The 15361-nt window shown below is 39.2% G+C and overlaps 1 protein-coding gene across 3 annotated transcripts in view; it reads right to left on the reverse strand.

Annotated features, from left to right (window-relative positions):
• LOC137312844 (epithelial splicing regulatory protein 1-like) overlaps positions 1-13568 on the reverse strand; it is a 76915-nt gene extending 63347 nt beyond the window's left edge. For all 3 annotated transcript variants that reach the window (XM_067979247.1, XM_067979246.1, XM_067979244.1), the window contains exons 1-8: positions 13260-13568; positions 12969-13097; positions 11500-11613; positions 11012-11126; positions 7142-7240; positions 7002-7056; positions 4301-4411; positions 1075-1207 (exon numbers count right to left, since the gene is read on the reverse strand). In XM_067979247.1, the coding sequence (XP_067835348.1) occupies positions 1075-1207; positions 4301-4411; positions 7002-7056; positions 7142-7240; positions 11012-11126; positions 11500-11613; positions 12969-13097; positions 13260-13391 (888 nt within the window). In that variant the 5' untranslated portion in view covers positions 13392-13568. The remainder of the gene's footprint in view (positions 1-1074; positions 1208-4300; positions 4412-7001; positions 7057-7141; positions 7241-11011; positions 11127-11499; positions 11614-12968; positions 13098-13259) is intronic.
• Positions 13569-15361: the final 1793 nt, after the last annotated feature.

The raw sequence follows: 15361 nt of genomic DNA on the forward strand, positions 1-15361 counted from the left end.
CAGATGAAATTTAATGCAGAGAAATGCGAAGTGATAAGTTTTGGCAGAAAGAATGAGGAGAGGCAATATATACTAAATGGTACAATTCTAAAGGAGGTGCAGGAACAGAGAGACCTGGGGGCATACGTGCACAAATTTTTGAAGGTGGCAGGACAGGTTGAGAAAGCAGTTAAAAAAGCACACAGGATCCTGGGCTTTATAAATAGAGGTATAGAGTACAAAAGCAAGGAAGTCATGTTGAACCTTAATAAAACAGTGGTTCGGCCACAGCTAGAGTATTGCGTCCAATTCTGGGCACCACACTTTAGGATGGATGTCAAGGCCTTAGAGAGGGTGCAGAAAAGATTTACTAGAATGGTTCCAGGGATCAGTTATGTGGATAGACCGGAGAAGCTGGGGTTGTTCTACTTACAGCAGAGAAGGTTAAGAAGAGATTTGATAGAAGTGTTCAAAGTCATGAAGGATTTAGATAAAGTAAATAAAGAGAAACTGTTCCCATTGGCGGAAGGGTTGAGAACCAGAGGACACAGTTTTAAGTTGATTGGCAAAAGGGGACATGAGGAAAAACTTTTTTTTTAAAAACACATTGAATAGTTATGACCTGGAATGCGCTGCCTGAAAGAGTGGTAGAAACAGATTCAATCATGGCTTTCAAAAAGAAATTGGATAAATACTTGGAGAAAAAATTTGCAGGGCTACGGAGAAAGCGACTAACTGGACTGCTCTTACAGAGAGTCAGCACTGGCTCGATGGGCCGAATGGCCTCCTTCTGTGCTGTAAGCATTTTATGATTCTAGGTCAGTTTTTTTGTGCTAAAATAAATATCCTTATAACTGTACATATTGGCTAAGGACATCAATAAGGGGAAAATCATTTCTATACTTTTAAATATATACACCACACGAACAGCTAGAAGCAATTGTAAAAGAGACATATTTTGAAAATGTAATTCTCGATAACATGAGTGTAGGAAGACTTTGAGATTTTACTGGGATACCAATGTACAAATCACAGCTTTCCCATAGCCCAGTGCATTCTCCAGCAATCCTAGACAAGGAGCATGCGTTAGCGTACCTCAATATATCTGTTCCCCATGTGATGTTTGTGTCTTTGTAGTGCCAGGTCTCTGTGTTCCTCATTAATGAATCTCACAAGAGCTTCCCCATTCCGTCTTCCCTGTGAATTTAGGCATAATGCAGCACCACCCCTTAAATAAGGAGAAAAGCATCATCATTCATGTCTTTAAAATATCAAAACATTTACACGAAAGCCTCTTCATATTTCAGAAACTTCAGACTTGAAGGTTAATGGGGTAGAGTTTCCGCTCGTTTACGTTAGTAATATCAGCGCAATCCGGGCAGAATCGGCCAAACCTGTGCAAAAGATTGGGGAATTTTAAAAGTGAGTTACGCCTGAAACCACTTACGTTAGTGTTTTCTGTGATCTTTTATGCTGGTTCAAGATTCAATTCGCCCGGATCAGGCCCCGCCCACAAAACTGGCCACGCCCCCGGTCGAAATTATGAGATTCCCCCGATTGCGCTGGTTAGGGAAGGCTCTTTAAATTGTGCTCATTTTCTTCAGCGCACAGGCACTAGTAGGTACATTTTTAAAGTATTTTCAGATCAAAAAATATTTAATTTACTAAGAAACTGACTAGCATACACCAAAGAAACTATTAAATGGTTCAGTATAGTTTTTTTTATAGAGTCATTTTCAGTGATTGTAAATCAGATTACTCACAGATGGAGGACTGGACACCCTTATTAAAAATGCTTGTTTTTGCTGATAAACCCATTTTCAGCTATATTAATAAAACTGCACCAGATTACTACTCAAATATATCAAGGAATACTTTTTAAATGGAAAGAAAAAAAACTATTATGTTCTATTACCCTGTCCAATTGCACTGGTTCATTGAAGATTTTACGTTTGTGATTATGCTAATGAATTTTAGCGGAAACTTGAACTGTAACCTAAGCAGCGCATTTTGGGCGCAATTTCCCAATTGTGCCCAAAGCGGAAACTCAACCAATATACTTTGTTCCAAAGAAAATACCCAATAAAGCATGTGAAAGAGCCTACATTTAGTTATGTGCAAAAACTTATAATAGTTAGTAATTCGATTAGCATTGAATGAGGGCTAATGCTTTTCATTTTTAATGATAGAATTGATTTTTGATCAATAACTCAAAGTTCACAGATTTGACTTAAAATAATTTGTACTGATTATAATGTAAATTTTAGTTTACGTAAAAAAAAACTCAAGGTGAAAATAGTTTACGTCCCTACAGTGGTGTACATTTCCTCAAACAAAAATTCTCAAAACTAGCATTGCATTAACCTAATACTCAGTTTTACGAATGCCACACTGCTATTAATAGACAGTAATTCTAAACGCCACATTAAACTATAGCTCAGTCACTAAAACGAGGGAGAGAAAAATGGAGTCAATTTGAATCACCGATTTGACCCCAAAATAAAATTCAAAAATTTATTGTAGTAGATTATGCATTATATACTGTAGGACTTTGCAAGATTATGTAAATTTTTAAAAGCTAAATACAGTTCCAAACATGACACCAGTGGCATGTAAAAAGCAATGGATTTTATTAGTGGGCTTAATAGCTTTCAAACTGAATATAAACTATATTAATTTCTGCCATAGATCTCTTTGTATAAAGGATATTGGATGTCTCCCATGAACCATTGGACAGTAATCCAACAAGGCATGTCAGATGGCATCACACATTACAAGAGTGAAGTTCAGGTAGCTTTTCTTTATCATATGAACCTTGAGATTAGATTACAGATTTATTACAGATACCTATTCATGACAATTATAAATCAGTCATTTATTAACATTAAGCACTAGTTTAGCTTTATTTTGTGTATTTTTTCCTTTGCTTAAGGAGCGTGTAATGACACTTAGATGTATTTTCGGTGATCATGATACCACGTTATGTGGGACCTCTAAGATCATAACTCAAGGAATACCTAATGTGTCTTGTTGGGGCTCAAGGAGTATCATTTGTGATGTAGGAATTCAAGCAATATTAGTTTTATGAGTGGAACCTCAAGTATTATCTGCTTATTTTTGATAGTGAATTACAGAAAAATTAAACCTCGTGTCCATTTTAAAGTGGGTATTAGCAACACTTAAATCTTAACAATGGAAGTACAAAAACCAAGGGCTTACTACTTAGCAAATATATAACTTTTTATATTTCTCTGTTTTGAGCTAATTGAGACAAAAATTATTGCAACAGCAAAATCCATACTACAAAATGTAGAATATCCAAAATAGAATACAGTGCTCTCCAACGGCTCTGCTATAAGTTCACCACCCAGAGTGGAAGTAAGCTATACAAACCGGGGGTCCCAGGTTTGATCCTTAGTCTACAATGAGGCTTACTCTGCTCAGCCAGGATACCAGTCGAAGCAATTCAGCACCTCTAAGCTAGTAAGGGGGCAAAAAAAAAAATCAACCACCAAACTTCCGGTCTCTCATCATTATCCAATGGTTCCTCCTGGAAGGTTCCCTTAAGTGGACATTGGGGGAGGAAGAGATTGGATTTATGTTTGAGAAGCCTGCTGCTACTCACTGTCCAAGCTCACACGTGAAGACTGGCCACTTCAGCAAGATGCTGGAAGTCCAGCATCCCTGGAACCATACCCAGCAAGAGTCAGGGTCTTTAGCAAAGAAGGGGAAAAACTTGGATAAAAAGTCATATATAGAAATATTAAATAAGACAAATGCATGATGGGAGAAAGAGGTGCAACAACTGGAATTATACAAATTTGCATCACAATTCTTAACATGATCAGTTCCTGAGCTCAACCATGCCATCATAGTGAGGTGCTGACCGGAGGCCTGGGGTATTTCCTCAATAAAGGGGAAGCAGGAAATCAAAGGAGGAGTCTGTACTCCCAAGTGCCCTGTTCGTTTAGAATCACAGGACCAGAAAAGACCATTGCGATCTATCTTCTCGGTCCCATATCATACTGTATTATTTTTCTTGTACCCCTCAATTTCTTCTTTTGCCACAAAACTATCTAACTTACAAAAATTATAGAATTGGCATTGGTGAAGGTGTGGAAGCAGGCCATGTGTGCCTGCCCAGCTAACGGGGGATGATACTTGGCATGTGGAGACAGAGGGGAAAAGAAGAAAATAGTAAACAACCTGAAAAATTACAAATATATTGTAATAATTTTTTAAGTAATAATCACAGGATAATTCTTCTCAAAGCATTATTAGTGTAATGTAATCATAACCATCTTTTTTGTCAAATACTAACTTAGCTATGTTGAGACCCCTGAAGAATCTAGCAATATCTTGGTCAGATGACTGCCAGGGTAACCCCCTTGCTCTTATTACTGTATTGTCATCAATGATCTCCATCTTGCTGCTGTTAGTAAGAAAAGATAAGAAAATAATGAAATATTTATAAATTTAAAAATACTCCTGTAAGAAATATTTTAAAGCCATGATATCCCATCATCCAGCAGTCAGTCAACATTAGGTATTCAAAATTAACCAAACAATGATCTCTTATGCTTGGGCTGGTTTAGGAATAGAATCTATAATAAATCACTACCAGAAAATGTAAATACCATATTTTTCCATAAATGAATATACAATAATCCAAAGAGAATATTTTACACTGTCAATGGTAATGGCTGCTATTTTATTTTTGATTTCAAAAAGCTGAGGAAACAATTCCAATAGCCAAATTCCTGTATATTGTGAAGTTGCTGAGGATGAAAATTTTAACAGCAAAATTTTCATCTTGAAATTGTTAGCGCATAATATATTTGTATATTTTATATATTTGTAAGAAAATCCTTCGTTTAATCCTTTTAATGGAGGCTTTTTAAACCCATTTAAAATAAACAGGCTTACATCTTCATTAAAATAATAGACAAAGCAATTTACTACATTTACTGTAATTTAGAGGCATTTGTATCCAACTATCAGGGTCAATCATTTTCTCTTCTTTTACACCACCTTTTAGGGGGAGAGGAGATGCAGATAACAATTAATAAAGCATTATTATTTTAATGCATCACTGATCATGGCACTCAGCATTTACTTAGCAGAAGTTTACATCTGACTGTCACACATCTTATAATTTACTCAAATAAATACAAAACAAATCATAAGGGTGCACAGACAAATACATTATACATTCAATGTGCTAACTAGAACAACTTGCAAGTAGAAAATCATCCCAAAGCACTTTACAGAGCCATAAGGAAAAACAGACAATGAGCCAAAGGTGGTGAAATCAGAAAGGGTGACCAAAAGCTTGGTCAGAGGTGGATTTTAAGGAGGATCTTAAAGTAGGAGAGGAGGGGAAGGTGGAGAGACAGAGAGAATTCCAGGGCTTGGTGCCTAGGTGCAGGGGCGGACTGGTCACTTAGGAAATCGTAAGATTGCCAAAGTGCTCCCGTGAATGGTTCCATAGTGCAGCGTTATCAGCGCTCTCTCTGAGAATCCTGAAGAATTCGGGGAGCCAGTTGGCCCCTGCCTAGGTGGGTGAAGACAGAGCTGCCAATAGTGGGATGAAGGGAGGGGAGGATGCACAAGAGGACAGAGTCAGACCAAAGGAGAATTTCGGGGGGGTGGGGGGGGTGGGAGGGGTGGCAGGGGTGGCGGAGGATGGTGGTTGTAGGCTGGAGGAGATTACAGAGGTAGGGAAGGGTGAAGCCATGGAGAGAGTTAAACACAAGGATGAGAATTTTAAACTTGAGGCGTTGAAGACCAGGAGCTAAGCAAGGACAAAGATGATGGACAAGCAGGCCTTGGGACAGGACAGGATTCAGGCAGCAGAGTTTTGGATGAGTTCAAGACTTCGAAGGGTGGCAAATGGGAGGCCAGCCAGAAGAGCATTGGAATAATCAAGTCCGGAGTAATAAAGGCACGAATAAAGCTTTCAATGGCAGATGGGCCAAGATATGTAGGTGGAAGTGGGCGATCTTTATGATGGAGAGGATATGAAATCAGAAATTCAGCTAGGGGCTGAACAGGATGTTGAGGTTGTGAACAGACTGGTTAAACCTGAACAGTGGCTAGGAAGGGGGATGGAGTTGGTGGCAAAGATATGGAGTTGATGATGGAGCTGAAGATGATGGAGCTGAAGATAATGTCTGAAGATAATTCAAGGTAGGTGGAATTGAAGCTTGGAATTCAAACCATGATCTTCTTGTGAAATGGCAAATGGTCAATGGTTAACAGGTAAATGGATGCAACCTAGCAGTGCAACATGTTGGCATTGTTTAGCACTTGTATTGCATCATGGATTGGTGCATTGCGACTTTGGACTCTCAAATGCCCACAATGCGAGTTTCCAATCTTAGCAGTGAGGGAAGTTTTGAGTGCATTTGAAATGCTTCCCTAAGGGGATGGAAGGAAATCAAAGGTCACCTTCAATCATGTCCTAGCAGCAGCTACATTGGCAGAGATCTAGAAATGAGTAGTCTGCCTACTGTTTAGACTAGAAAATGTTATGTGGCAAGGCACAACCAAAAGAGCAGGAGTGTAGGTAGAGGGAGAAAAGAAACAAGTCTACCATTTGTGCTATAAGGCTGGTTGTATCTTCTTCATATTTAACTTTATAATATGTTTTTTTTTAAAAAAAGATTAATACTCTGGACTAGGGAGAAGAAAATATAGCCAGCTTCTGACCTATGCTGGAAAGTGCATGTGCAGAAAACTGGTAAGCACAGGAATGAAATCAATTATAATTCACCTCCTTCTCCACGGCGTGTGGACACTAACCGACTGGAATCCAATATTAATAACAACTACTTGGAAGACAGTGGTACCTGTGGAAGTGTACCCCAGTAAGAAGTCAACAGCTTCAGAAGAAGGGTGGGGACAAAAAATGGCAGAGAAAATTAACAAGAAAGAGTAAACAAATAAATGTTGAATGAGTATCATTCCCAGCATCATTATTAAATAGCTCTAAGCTTTATATTTAGATTAAGACGACTTACCAGGTCCCTGTTTCGAATTTGTGATTCACTCTTTCTGGATCTGTAAACCTGTGATCTAAATGGATTAAAGTGTTACAAACAGAAAACTCAACTCATTCACATTAAAGCAAAAAGTAGTCTACTGGACTGTTGCTGCTTACTGTGGGATTCAGAAATAATGGTTAATATAATGTTGCTTGCTTTCATAATATCTGAAACACCAAATTTGTAGGTGGCTGAATTGTCTTCAAGATGCAGATCTGCAGAAATTCATCAAGGAAAGAAGTGCTTAATGATGATAGCAATTGTTATAGTGATACCAAAAGTGCAATAATAGTAATATTTGCTTTCATACTATGAGACATCCCTGAGAATTTTCCTAATATCAGGTTTTAAATAAAAATATTAGCAAACTTTAAAGTTGTGATGGCCTAATGAGAAAAGCTGATTATGATTTTTTTGTATGATCTTCCCATTCTACAGAAAACCATAAATTTACTGTCCAATTGGATGGCATGGAATAGATGCAGATTTGTATTGTCAACTCTGTAAGGCAGGCTCTGTTCTCCTTACTCCCACCATAACTTTCTATCCCTTCTCTCAAAGATATTGATGCACTGCCAGATCTGGTACCAAATGATCCTTAGTCTGTGTTGAGTTAGCCCAGGCAGCAGAGGAAAGGGAGGGGGCGGGGAGTGAATAGAATTGGCTTAAATAACCCTGAGCTAAAGAATGAAGAAATATCAGCCAGAATTCCTGCTCCGATTACTATTGAGCCTTACTGCATATGCTTGGACTCAGGTGTGAACAAATTTGAACACGACTAACACCCACCTCGACAGCCAACCAGCCTGCCGATACCCATTATGTTCACTCGTCAACAATAACTACTTTAATGAGCTAAGAGAAAACTGCCACATGATTTGTCACCACCTTCTGATGGGGAACAGGGGAATAGAGAGAAAATTGGAGGGGTGAGGGTGGGATTATGCTATCTAGTACAGTCTTATGACTATCCCACAACTACCCTTATTAAAGGGCACGGTCTTTGAACAAATGTTTGACAAAGCTTTTTTTTCTCCTGTGGAGAGGCAAAAAAGCAGTACATATGTTTGGTATCTGACATAATCCACAACTGAACCTATTGTGTTTTAATGTCATTTATGTCCCTGCGCTGTTTCTAAACAAACAATGTGGGGTGCCATTCTATGTGAACTTAAACAACAGGGCAATAGGCTGAAAATTCTTATATACACTGATGTGGAATTAATGTTCCCCATTACCTTGACAAACACAAGTCTACTCTCCTTGAAGGAAATTATTTTTCCTTCATCGGCTGCTTTGTAAATTAGAAACATGACTCATAATAGTCTGTCATAATAGATAGGAGGCTCTACCATAATGAAGTCCATTATAGGAGTGGCTAGCTGATTGCATTGCTAAATGGTCAACTGAAAAAATGCTAAATGAGTCCCCAACATGAAGATGTTAGAAAAAGTTCTGTGTGCCACTCAAAGACCTCCCCTGAAGGTCAACCCTGCACTCCCCCCCCGCCCCTCCCTTGCCCCAGCTGCCACATGTGTGGTGCAAACAGAAACAGATTCAGCTTGAGGATGATGAAAGAACTTTCAAAACAAATGTTGATGCTCAACTGGCTGGTCATAGCTGACCCAATGATTTAGTGGAGAATTGTGTTGCATGATGTGGTACTGTGCCATATGATCCAGATGTATTATCTGTGCTAAGTTAATTGATCTCCGCTGTGGTGTGCATTATGTTTATGTCAGCATCTCTGAGCTGGGGTTGTTGGGGAGAGCGAGCCAATATTCCTGCTCTTGATCCAGTGACCACAATTGTTGGAAAGTCGACATGCCGACATCAAGTGAGGGCAAGATTAACTTGGCTGTTATACTACCACTATCAAATAGCCTGATGAAGCTCACTGTCTGGGCTCATACACCTAGAACTGCAAACTTGTGATGTACCTAAAGAACTGGAATCTGGGTTGGTGTCACCTATGGAACTGCAGCCCAGTATGAGTTATTGGCTTCAGGAGAAGAGAAATAAACAAAGGAAAACTGAAAATGTAAAAATGTCTTTTCTTGTTAGTGGTGCTTAAACAGGATAAAGGTATGAACCCCCTGTGATCATCTTACCCATCATCTTGATGTGTGAAAGTGCAAAGCAGAGGCCAAGCATATTTCTATGCTTCACTACCTCTCTCTCTTAAGTCACTCCTTAAAACCCTCTTTGACCAAGCTTTTGGTCACCTGTCCTAATGTCTTCTTATGTGGCTCGGTGTCAATTTTTGTTTCATAATGCTCCTGTGAAGCATAGGGGACATTTTATTATGTTAAAGGCGCTATATAAGTGCAAGTTGTTGATGTACACCGATGAAGGGAAAATTAGGAGAAATTTTTAATAATGCTTTTTCCCCTTCTTTGCTGACCACAATGGGGTATGCTTCCTTCCATGAGGACCAGACACCCTTTGGCCTTTAGAAACATCTAGGCAGCACATTACCTTGGAAACCACATTATGTCCTCTCTATGTTACTCAAATTTTTCTCTACTCCTCTCCTGAAGCTGTTGGCTCTTACTAGGATATAGTTCCCATAGGTGCTGGTCTCCTTCCAGTACCTCACCATGGTGGCCATTCTTTATGTGCAAACATAGAGAGTCAGTGTAAACAGGTGATTTGACTGTGGAGGGCACCACAGATAAGCCCAATCCAGTTCTCACACAATGTGCATACAAGTTAACTTTCCAGCAAGGGTCACTGGATAGCAATCAAAAGCGGGAACCCAAGCTGATTTGCCCCCTCCACAGCCAAGGAACACAGAACAATTATAGCAGCCCTGCTGCAATATGCAAATTCAGCACAGACTGGGATTCAAACCTGTAACCATCCACTCTGTTTTTGTACAACACTAGGTGGTGACTTTACCCACTGGGCCACTGAGGGAGCCGTCAAGCGTCCAGTCTTCATGTGGAAGATTAGACAATGAGTGTTGGTAGGCTTTTTGACCATGGATCCATCATAGCTGAACCTCATTATCTCCACCCAATGTTCATGCACGGGCATTTTCCAGTGCAAATTACTTGATAACAATTGGGCTGCCTTGGCTGATTTTTCTTCTCCAAACCCAAGGGCGTTGGGGCCAATTGCAATACCCCTCCCATTGCATTATCCTGACTGAAATCAGATGACTCAGCACAGACTAGAGAATTATTTTGGTCTGTAAGATGCAACGCTTCACTAGGTAGTGCACTTACATACAGCAATCAAGGATCCTTTAAGAGTTCTAAATTAGCTTGTATTACCTTATTTGTTTGCATGATTGATGCTTGTAAAGCAGTTATTGCCTCAACTGGGAGTCTTTGTGCAGATTCAGTTCCTTGAACCACCTGATCCAAAAATTATTACTGAGCTGCAACATGAGCCACCTAAGAAAGTTTTTGCTGCCCATCAAAATTTTTAGGTGGGTTTTATAGCTTTACTTTCATTTTTATTAAACATCACACTCTCCTTTATTTAGTAACATGGTATCATCTTGAAGAGAAGATTTCAACAGTAGTAGACAATTTATAAAGACAGAATTACTGTATCTCAAGGCGGGGTGGAGCTCTTACTTTTTTTTTGTTTGGGGGAAGACGGTCCAGGAAATCTGTGGGTGATTGTTGTCACAGTGACATCGCCCATAGTAAATGACCAATGATGTGTTGCTGCACGATTGACATGATTGCACTGTGTGTTTGTAAACAAAGGGGTAAAAGGTTTGCCAAACACAGTGTCCCTTTAAGTATATCTAGCCTCCGATAATATGCAACACGACATGCTCTGAGTCATAGCTTTCACTACAGGTTGTATTCTTTTGATTTGCACGGCAATTATTTCATATTCTGCATAGCTTTGAACCACAAGCTCTCGGGAGACATCAAGGATATTCACTTCCGCATCGCGTGGTGAAACAAAACACACACCATGGCCTTCCATGATGGGGTGGGGAAGGAAAAAACTTAAAAGGATACGGTTGGACATGGCACCAAGATCGAGTTCGTGGAGATCAGGGGCATCTGGGCAGCATTTCTTAAATTCTTTTCGTAGATCAAAAAAGGAATAGAAGCATTCTGGTAACGTGACATTCTGCCAGAGGAAGAACGAAATGTAAACCACAGGCGTCTGTCTGTTTGAAAACAGTCGTTCACAATAATGACCTCCCAGCTTGCCCTTTACATTCGCGCAAAATATGTTGCAAAGAAAATGGAAGCAAATGCCTGCTGCTTACTCGATACTTTTTATAAACTTCAAAAACAGCATTTAACGTGGTAAAATTACTGGTTGAAAGACACGAAAAAGAGCTGTTAAACATGTAAAGTCGTTTAACACATTCCAAAACTAACTTAACCTTTAACTCGAAGATGACATAAGTTGTTTAAATTATAACGCATTTGTAACAGTTATTAGAACCATCTACTTTATTTTTTTAAAAGCATGTTTAAGCACAATTAGTGCATACCTTGTTAGAAGCCTCAGGGTGAAAGACTTGACGTATGTGTAGTTGACTATCTGTACAAAGGCAGAATGAAGTGCCCACTCCAATATTCAACTCACTGCTCACAGATCGATTGAACTGTGTAAGAACAATAAGTGATTAATATCAACACCTTCCTGTCAATTCCCTAATATATGTGAGATAAAATAATGAAAGTCACCCCCTAACCGTAAACCTCTTTCTCGCTCTCCGAGAAACTAAAGCCAAGTGTGTACCTTCATTAATAAGCAGTGAAAAGCTGTGACCTTTTCATGTTTACTGAAGGAGTACTGCTTTTGATTTCAGTATACCTGTAGATTATTATTTAAAATGCAAATCTAAAACATTGTTATATTACAGCGACATTATTGTGCTAAATCACTTCTGCTCATAAATGATTGTGAGTAAAGTGACGCTGTGTTCAAAACAGAACTAGATACATCCAATCCACTCTTGAATCTTGTGATACCGAGCCTATTTATTTTGCCCCGTCAAATTAGAATAAATTGACGCTAATCTTGTTACCAGGGGCAGCAGAAAGGATAGGTACACGTGCTCGGTGGAATTTGCATAAGTGATTTGCTTGGGGCCTCTAAAGCCGTTTGTTAGTAATACAGGCTAATAGTGTAATCCAGTTGTGTTTTGGGTAGACAGGTCGGTGCAAAGCATAATTCATAAGATTCCAAGTCTGTGTGTATATATAAAAAATACACACACTCACTGAAAATGTTCTGGCTCCGTCATCAATAACTTTTAGTTTGGGATTGCGAGATCCGCCCCGGACATTTCAACTCCTTAGTCCCTGAACAGCATTCCGATGTAAATATTTGCATTCAGATTATAATCCCGCACTTCACATTGATCAAGAAACTTTAATCATTTCATTTTTTAAAGAAGTTTTACTTAACGCTCTCTCATTGTAGAACGTCGATTACGATTTTATTTTGGAGCGGACAAGTTTCATAGCATTACTTGATGTACAGAGTCATTTAGTAGTTAATTCTCTAATCTGGTTAAATAATGTTGTAAAGCTAATTAAAACGAAAAAGTTGCATTTGTTTCTTCCTGAAGGCAACTTAAGAACCAGATCCAATTTGTCCTCTCCAGACAAATTCAGTTCGATTAACAATTGGGTCTAAATTAATCTTACATAAAATTGACTTAAATTTATTTACAGCGTTATACAAAAGTTAGTTTTGTGGTACTGTCCTTGGAGGTCGAATCACTGTCAACTACCTGGCCCTTTTTTCTCCTCACAAAGACTGAAGTTTCCTAAATCAGAACTATTTCGAAATATAATGCAACGTTTCTCAGGCAAAATAAATCAGAAATAGCCCAAGAGGGAGAAAAAAAACAACACTCTGGTGCAGAACTAGTGCCGATCATGTCGGATTTCACCTCCCAATAGCAGAGGCTGGGTAAAGTGAGCCTTACACGGAAGGCGGTGTATTCACCTGTTGAAGGACTTCATCCAGAGGTTCTGCTGTGGTCAGGTTTTCCAGCGTAATGCCATTGTGTTCAGTGCATTGCTCTGTTAGTTCCAAGTTATTCGGTTTTACAAATACTTCGTGTACTTTCCCCGCCTAGAAGAAAACAAAGTATAAAAAAAAATTGAATCGAAATCTCGGACCAACTGGATTATCTTTCGCGGTGCTGGGAGATAGATGCATTTCTCTCTGAAATTGTAACGATTGTTTCCCCCCAGCTTTTCACAACAGAGCGTAAACAATATAATCGTTTCGTACCTTTTCGTTTGCCAAATCCACCACTTGCCATAACAATAGCACCAGCTCCTTCTCATCAGATCCAAGCTTTTTCCCATGTGCCCCGGCTGTTGCCCCAAATAAAACCACCAAATAATCGAGAGACGCCGTCATGATCACAAGGAAAAGAGACAGAAACTAAAGTGAACTAAAACTAAACCCTGAAAAGTGACCCCCAAATAAATCGCTCACCTCCCCCAGTGAAAAGTAAAGTAGTGAGAGGAGAAAGCCACCCCACACCTGCACCAGAACACCCTACAACCGTCTAAACCACAGCGGCCCAGGGGAGGAGTTCGCTTTTCTTTTTTTTTTGCTTGCGTGAGAACCCATGCAAATGAGCTGGACCTCCTTTAATAGGCTTTTTTGCATTTACCTGCCCACAACCACGTGAGTTGCGAAACAGATACCTGGCTCCCACAGAGCCAGAGCCATTGGCTGTTTTCGTGCAGGGACGTGGCACTGTGACCGAGCATAACAACAGCAGCATTCTGCATTGGGCATTTGAAAGCCCATTTGCTCAGTTTTTGGGGGGTGGGAAATCAGGATGCAAACTCACCCACCGCCGCACGAGTTATCGAGATTACACTGGAGGACAAATGATCAGATATTTAAATTTCAGGATCTGAAAGAAATTAAACATATACCTAAAGAGCCCGAGTCCGCTCAGTTGTGGCAAAAGTTGGTCAGTGTCGTCGTTTTATCCCAAATTGTTACACTAAATAATTTGGGAGCACCCTTAATGTTGATGAATGGAGAAATAGAGTTGGATCTTATCATTGGATCCAACCTGCTTGCTTATTGAATGAAGCCAAGTTCCTGGAGTTATTTTGAAATCTGAATTGGATCAGGGCAAAGGGTCGAGAGCAGATTCATAGACGGACGGAATCCCAAGATCAAGGTGGCTGAATAGGTGAATATGACTGGCACTCGAGTTGGGTGATAGGTAACTCGGAAGCTGGTCTGACTAGCTGCCTCCTTTTTTCGCTGGATCCCGTGGGAAGGTGCGTCTGCACCTTCACCCATCGCCTCAAGGTCAGGAGGACACGGGCAGATCTCAGCCTGTCAAAACCACAGAGACAGCCAAAAGACAAGACTCAAGGGTGCACGAACCCTTTATTTAAATATACAGAACTAGTCGTTTTAGCTAGCTCGGTGTGTTTTTAATCCTATTAATTCCTTCCAAACCGGAAGTATCCGGGAGTAAGGAAGAATAATCGTTCGTTTTAAATACCCAAATTTGGAACATTTCCAGCCCAACGACACCACGTAACTTCCTTGCGATTTACCTGAAACATTTGGCTCTCTCCAATCCTTATTGTTTATCGCACTTTGCAAAACAAATGACAAAGGGAATAAGGGCTTTTGTTTAGAACAAAACACTAGAATACAGCCACAAAATAATTACTTACAACTTCAAAATATGCTAAAGATGGGCGCATTATGTGGATTCCGTGAAAACGAATGTTAAAATCGGAACTACAGAATGATCTATAAGATGCGTTAGATTTTTTTTTATTTGCGATGCTCTATTTTGGTTTAGAAAAACACTGTTATTTTGAACAGTAGACTTTTGTATATTACTGATCTTGGCAAGCATCAAAGCATTGCTTTGCTGGTTGTCCTGAGAATCGGAAATTTATAAAAGACACAAAAAAAATGTACGACAAAAAAAAAGACGACTAACCAATGCAAAATATTTCCAGTGTAAATCATCTTTATGGTATTTCCATGCATTTAAGTAAATGTATATATTTTTAAAATCCCATTTAAAAATACAAAATGCTTTACTCTTCAAACACCTTTGCTTGTGTTTTGTAATTGTTTTGAGTCTCTGCAGGGGAGAACTGTGTTTACAAAAATCTGAGAAAAACGATTTCACCTATAATTCACTAGTAATTCATGTTTTAAGTTAAAATTGACCCATTTTTGGCAGTTTTCTCAGTCAGAATGCAAAAAAACCGCTTCAATATTTTTCATTGAACTGAAAAAGTTAATTCAGACATAAAAAGCTCGTCATTCAATTCCCACTTACACGTTTATAAATATAAATATCAATGTACAAACTATTAATATTTTAAACTTAC

Source organism: Heptranchias perlo, chromosome 3 (genome assembly GCF_035084215.1).
Source record: "Heptranchias perlo isolate sHepPer1 chromosome 3, sHepPer1.hap1, whole genome shotgun sequence".
NCBI classification, from domain to species: Eukaryota; Metazoa; Chordata; class Chondrichthyes; order Hexanchiformes; family Hexanchidae; genus Heptranchias; species Heptranchias perlo.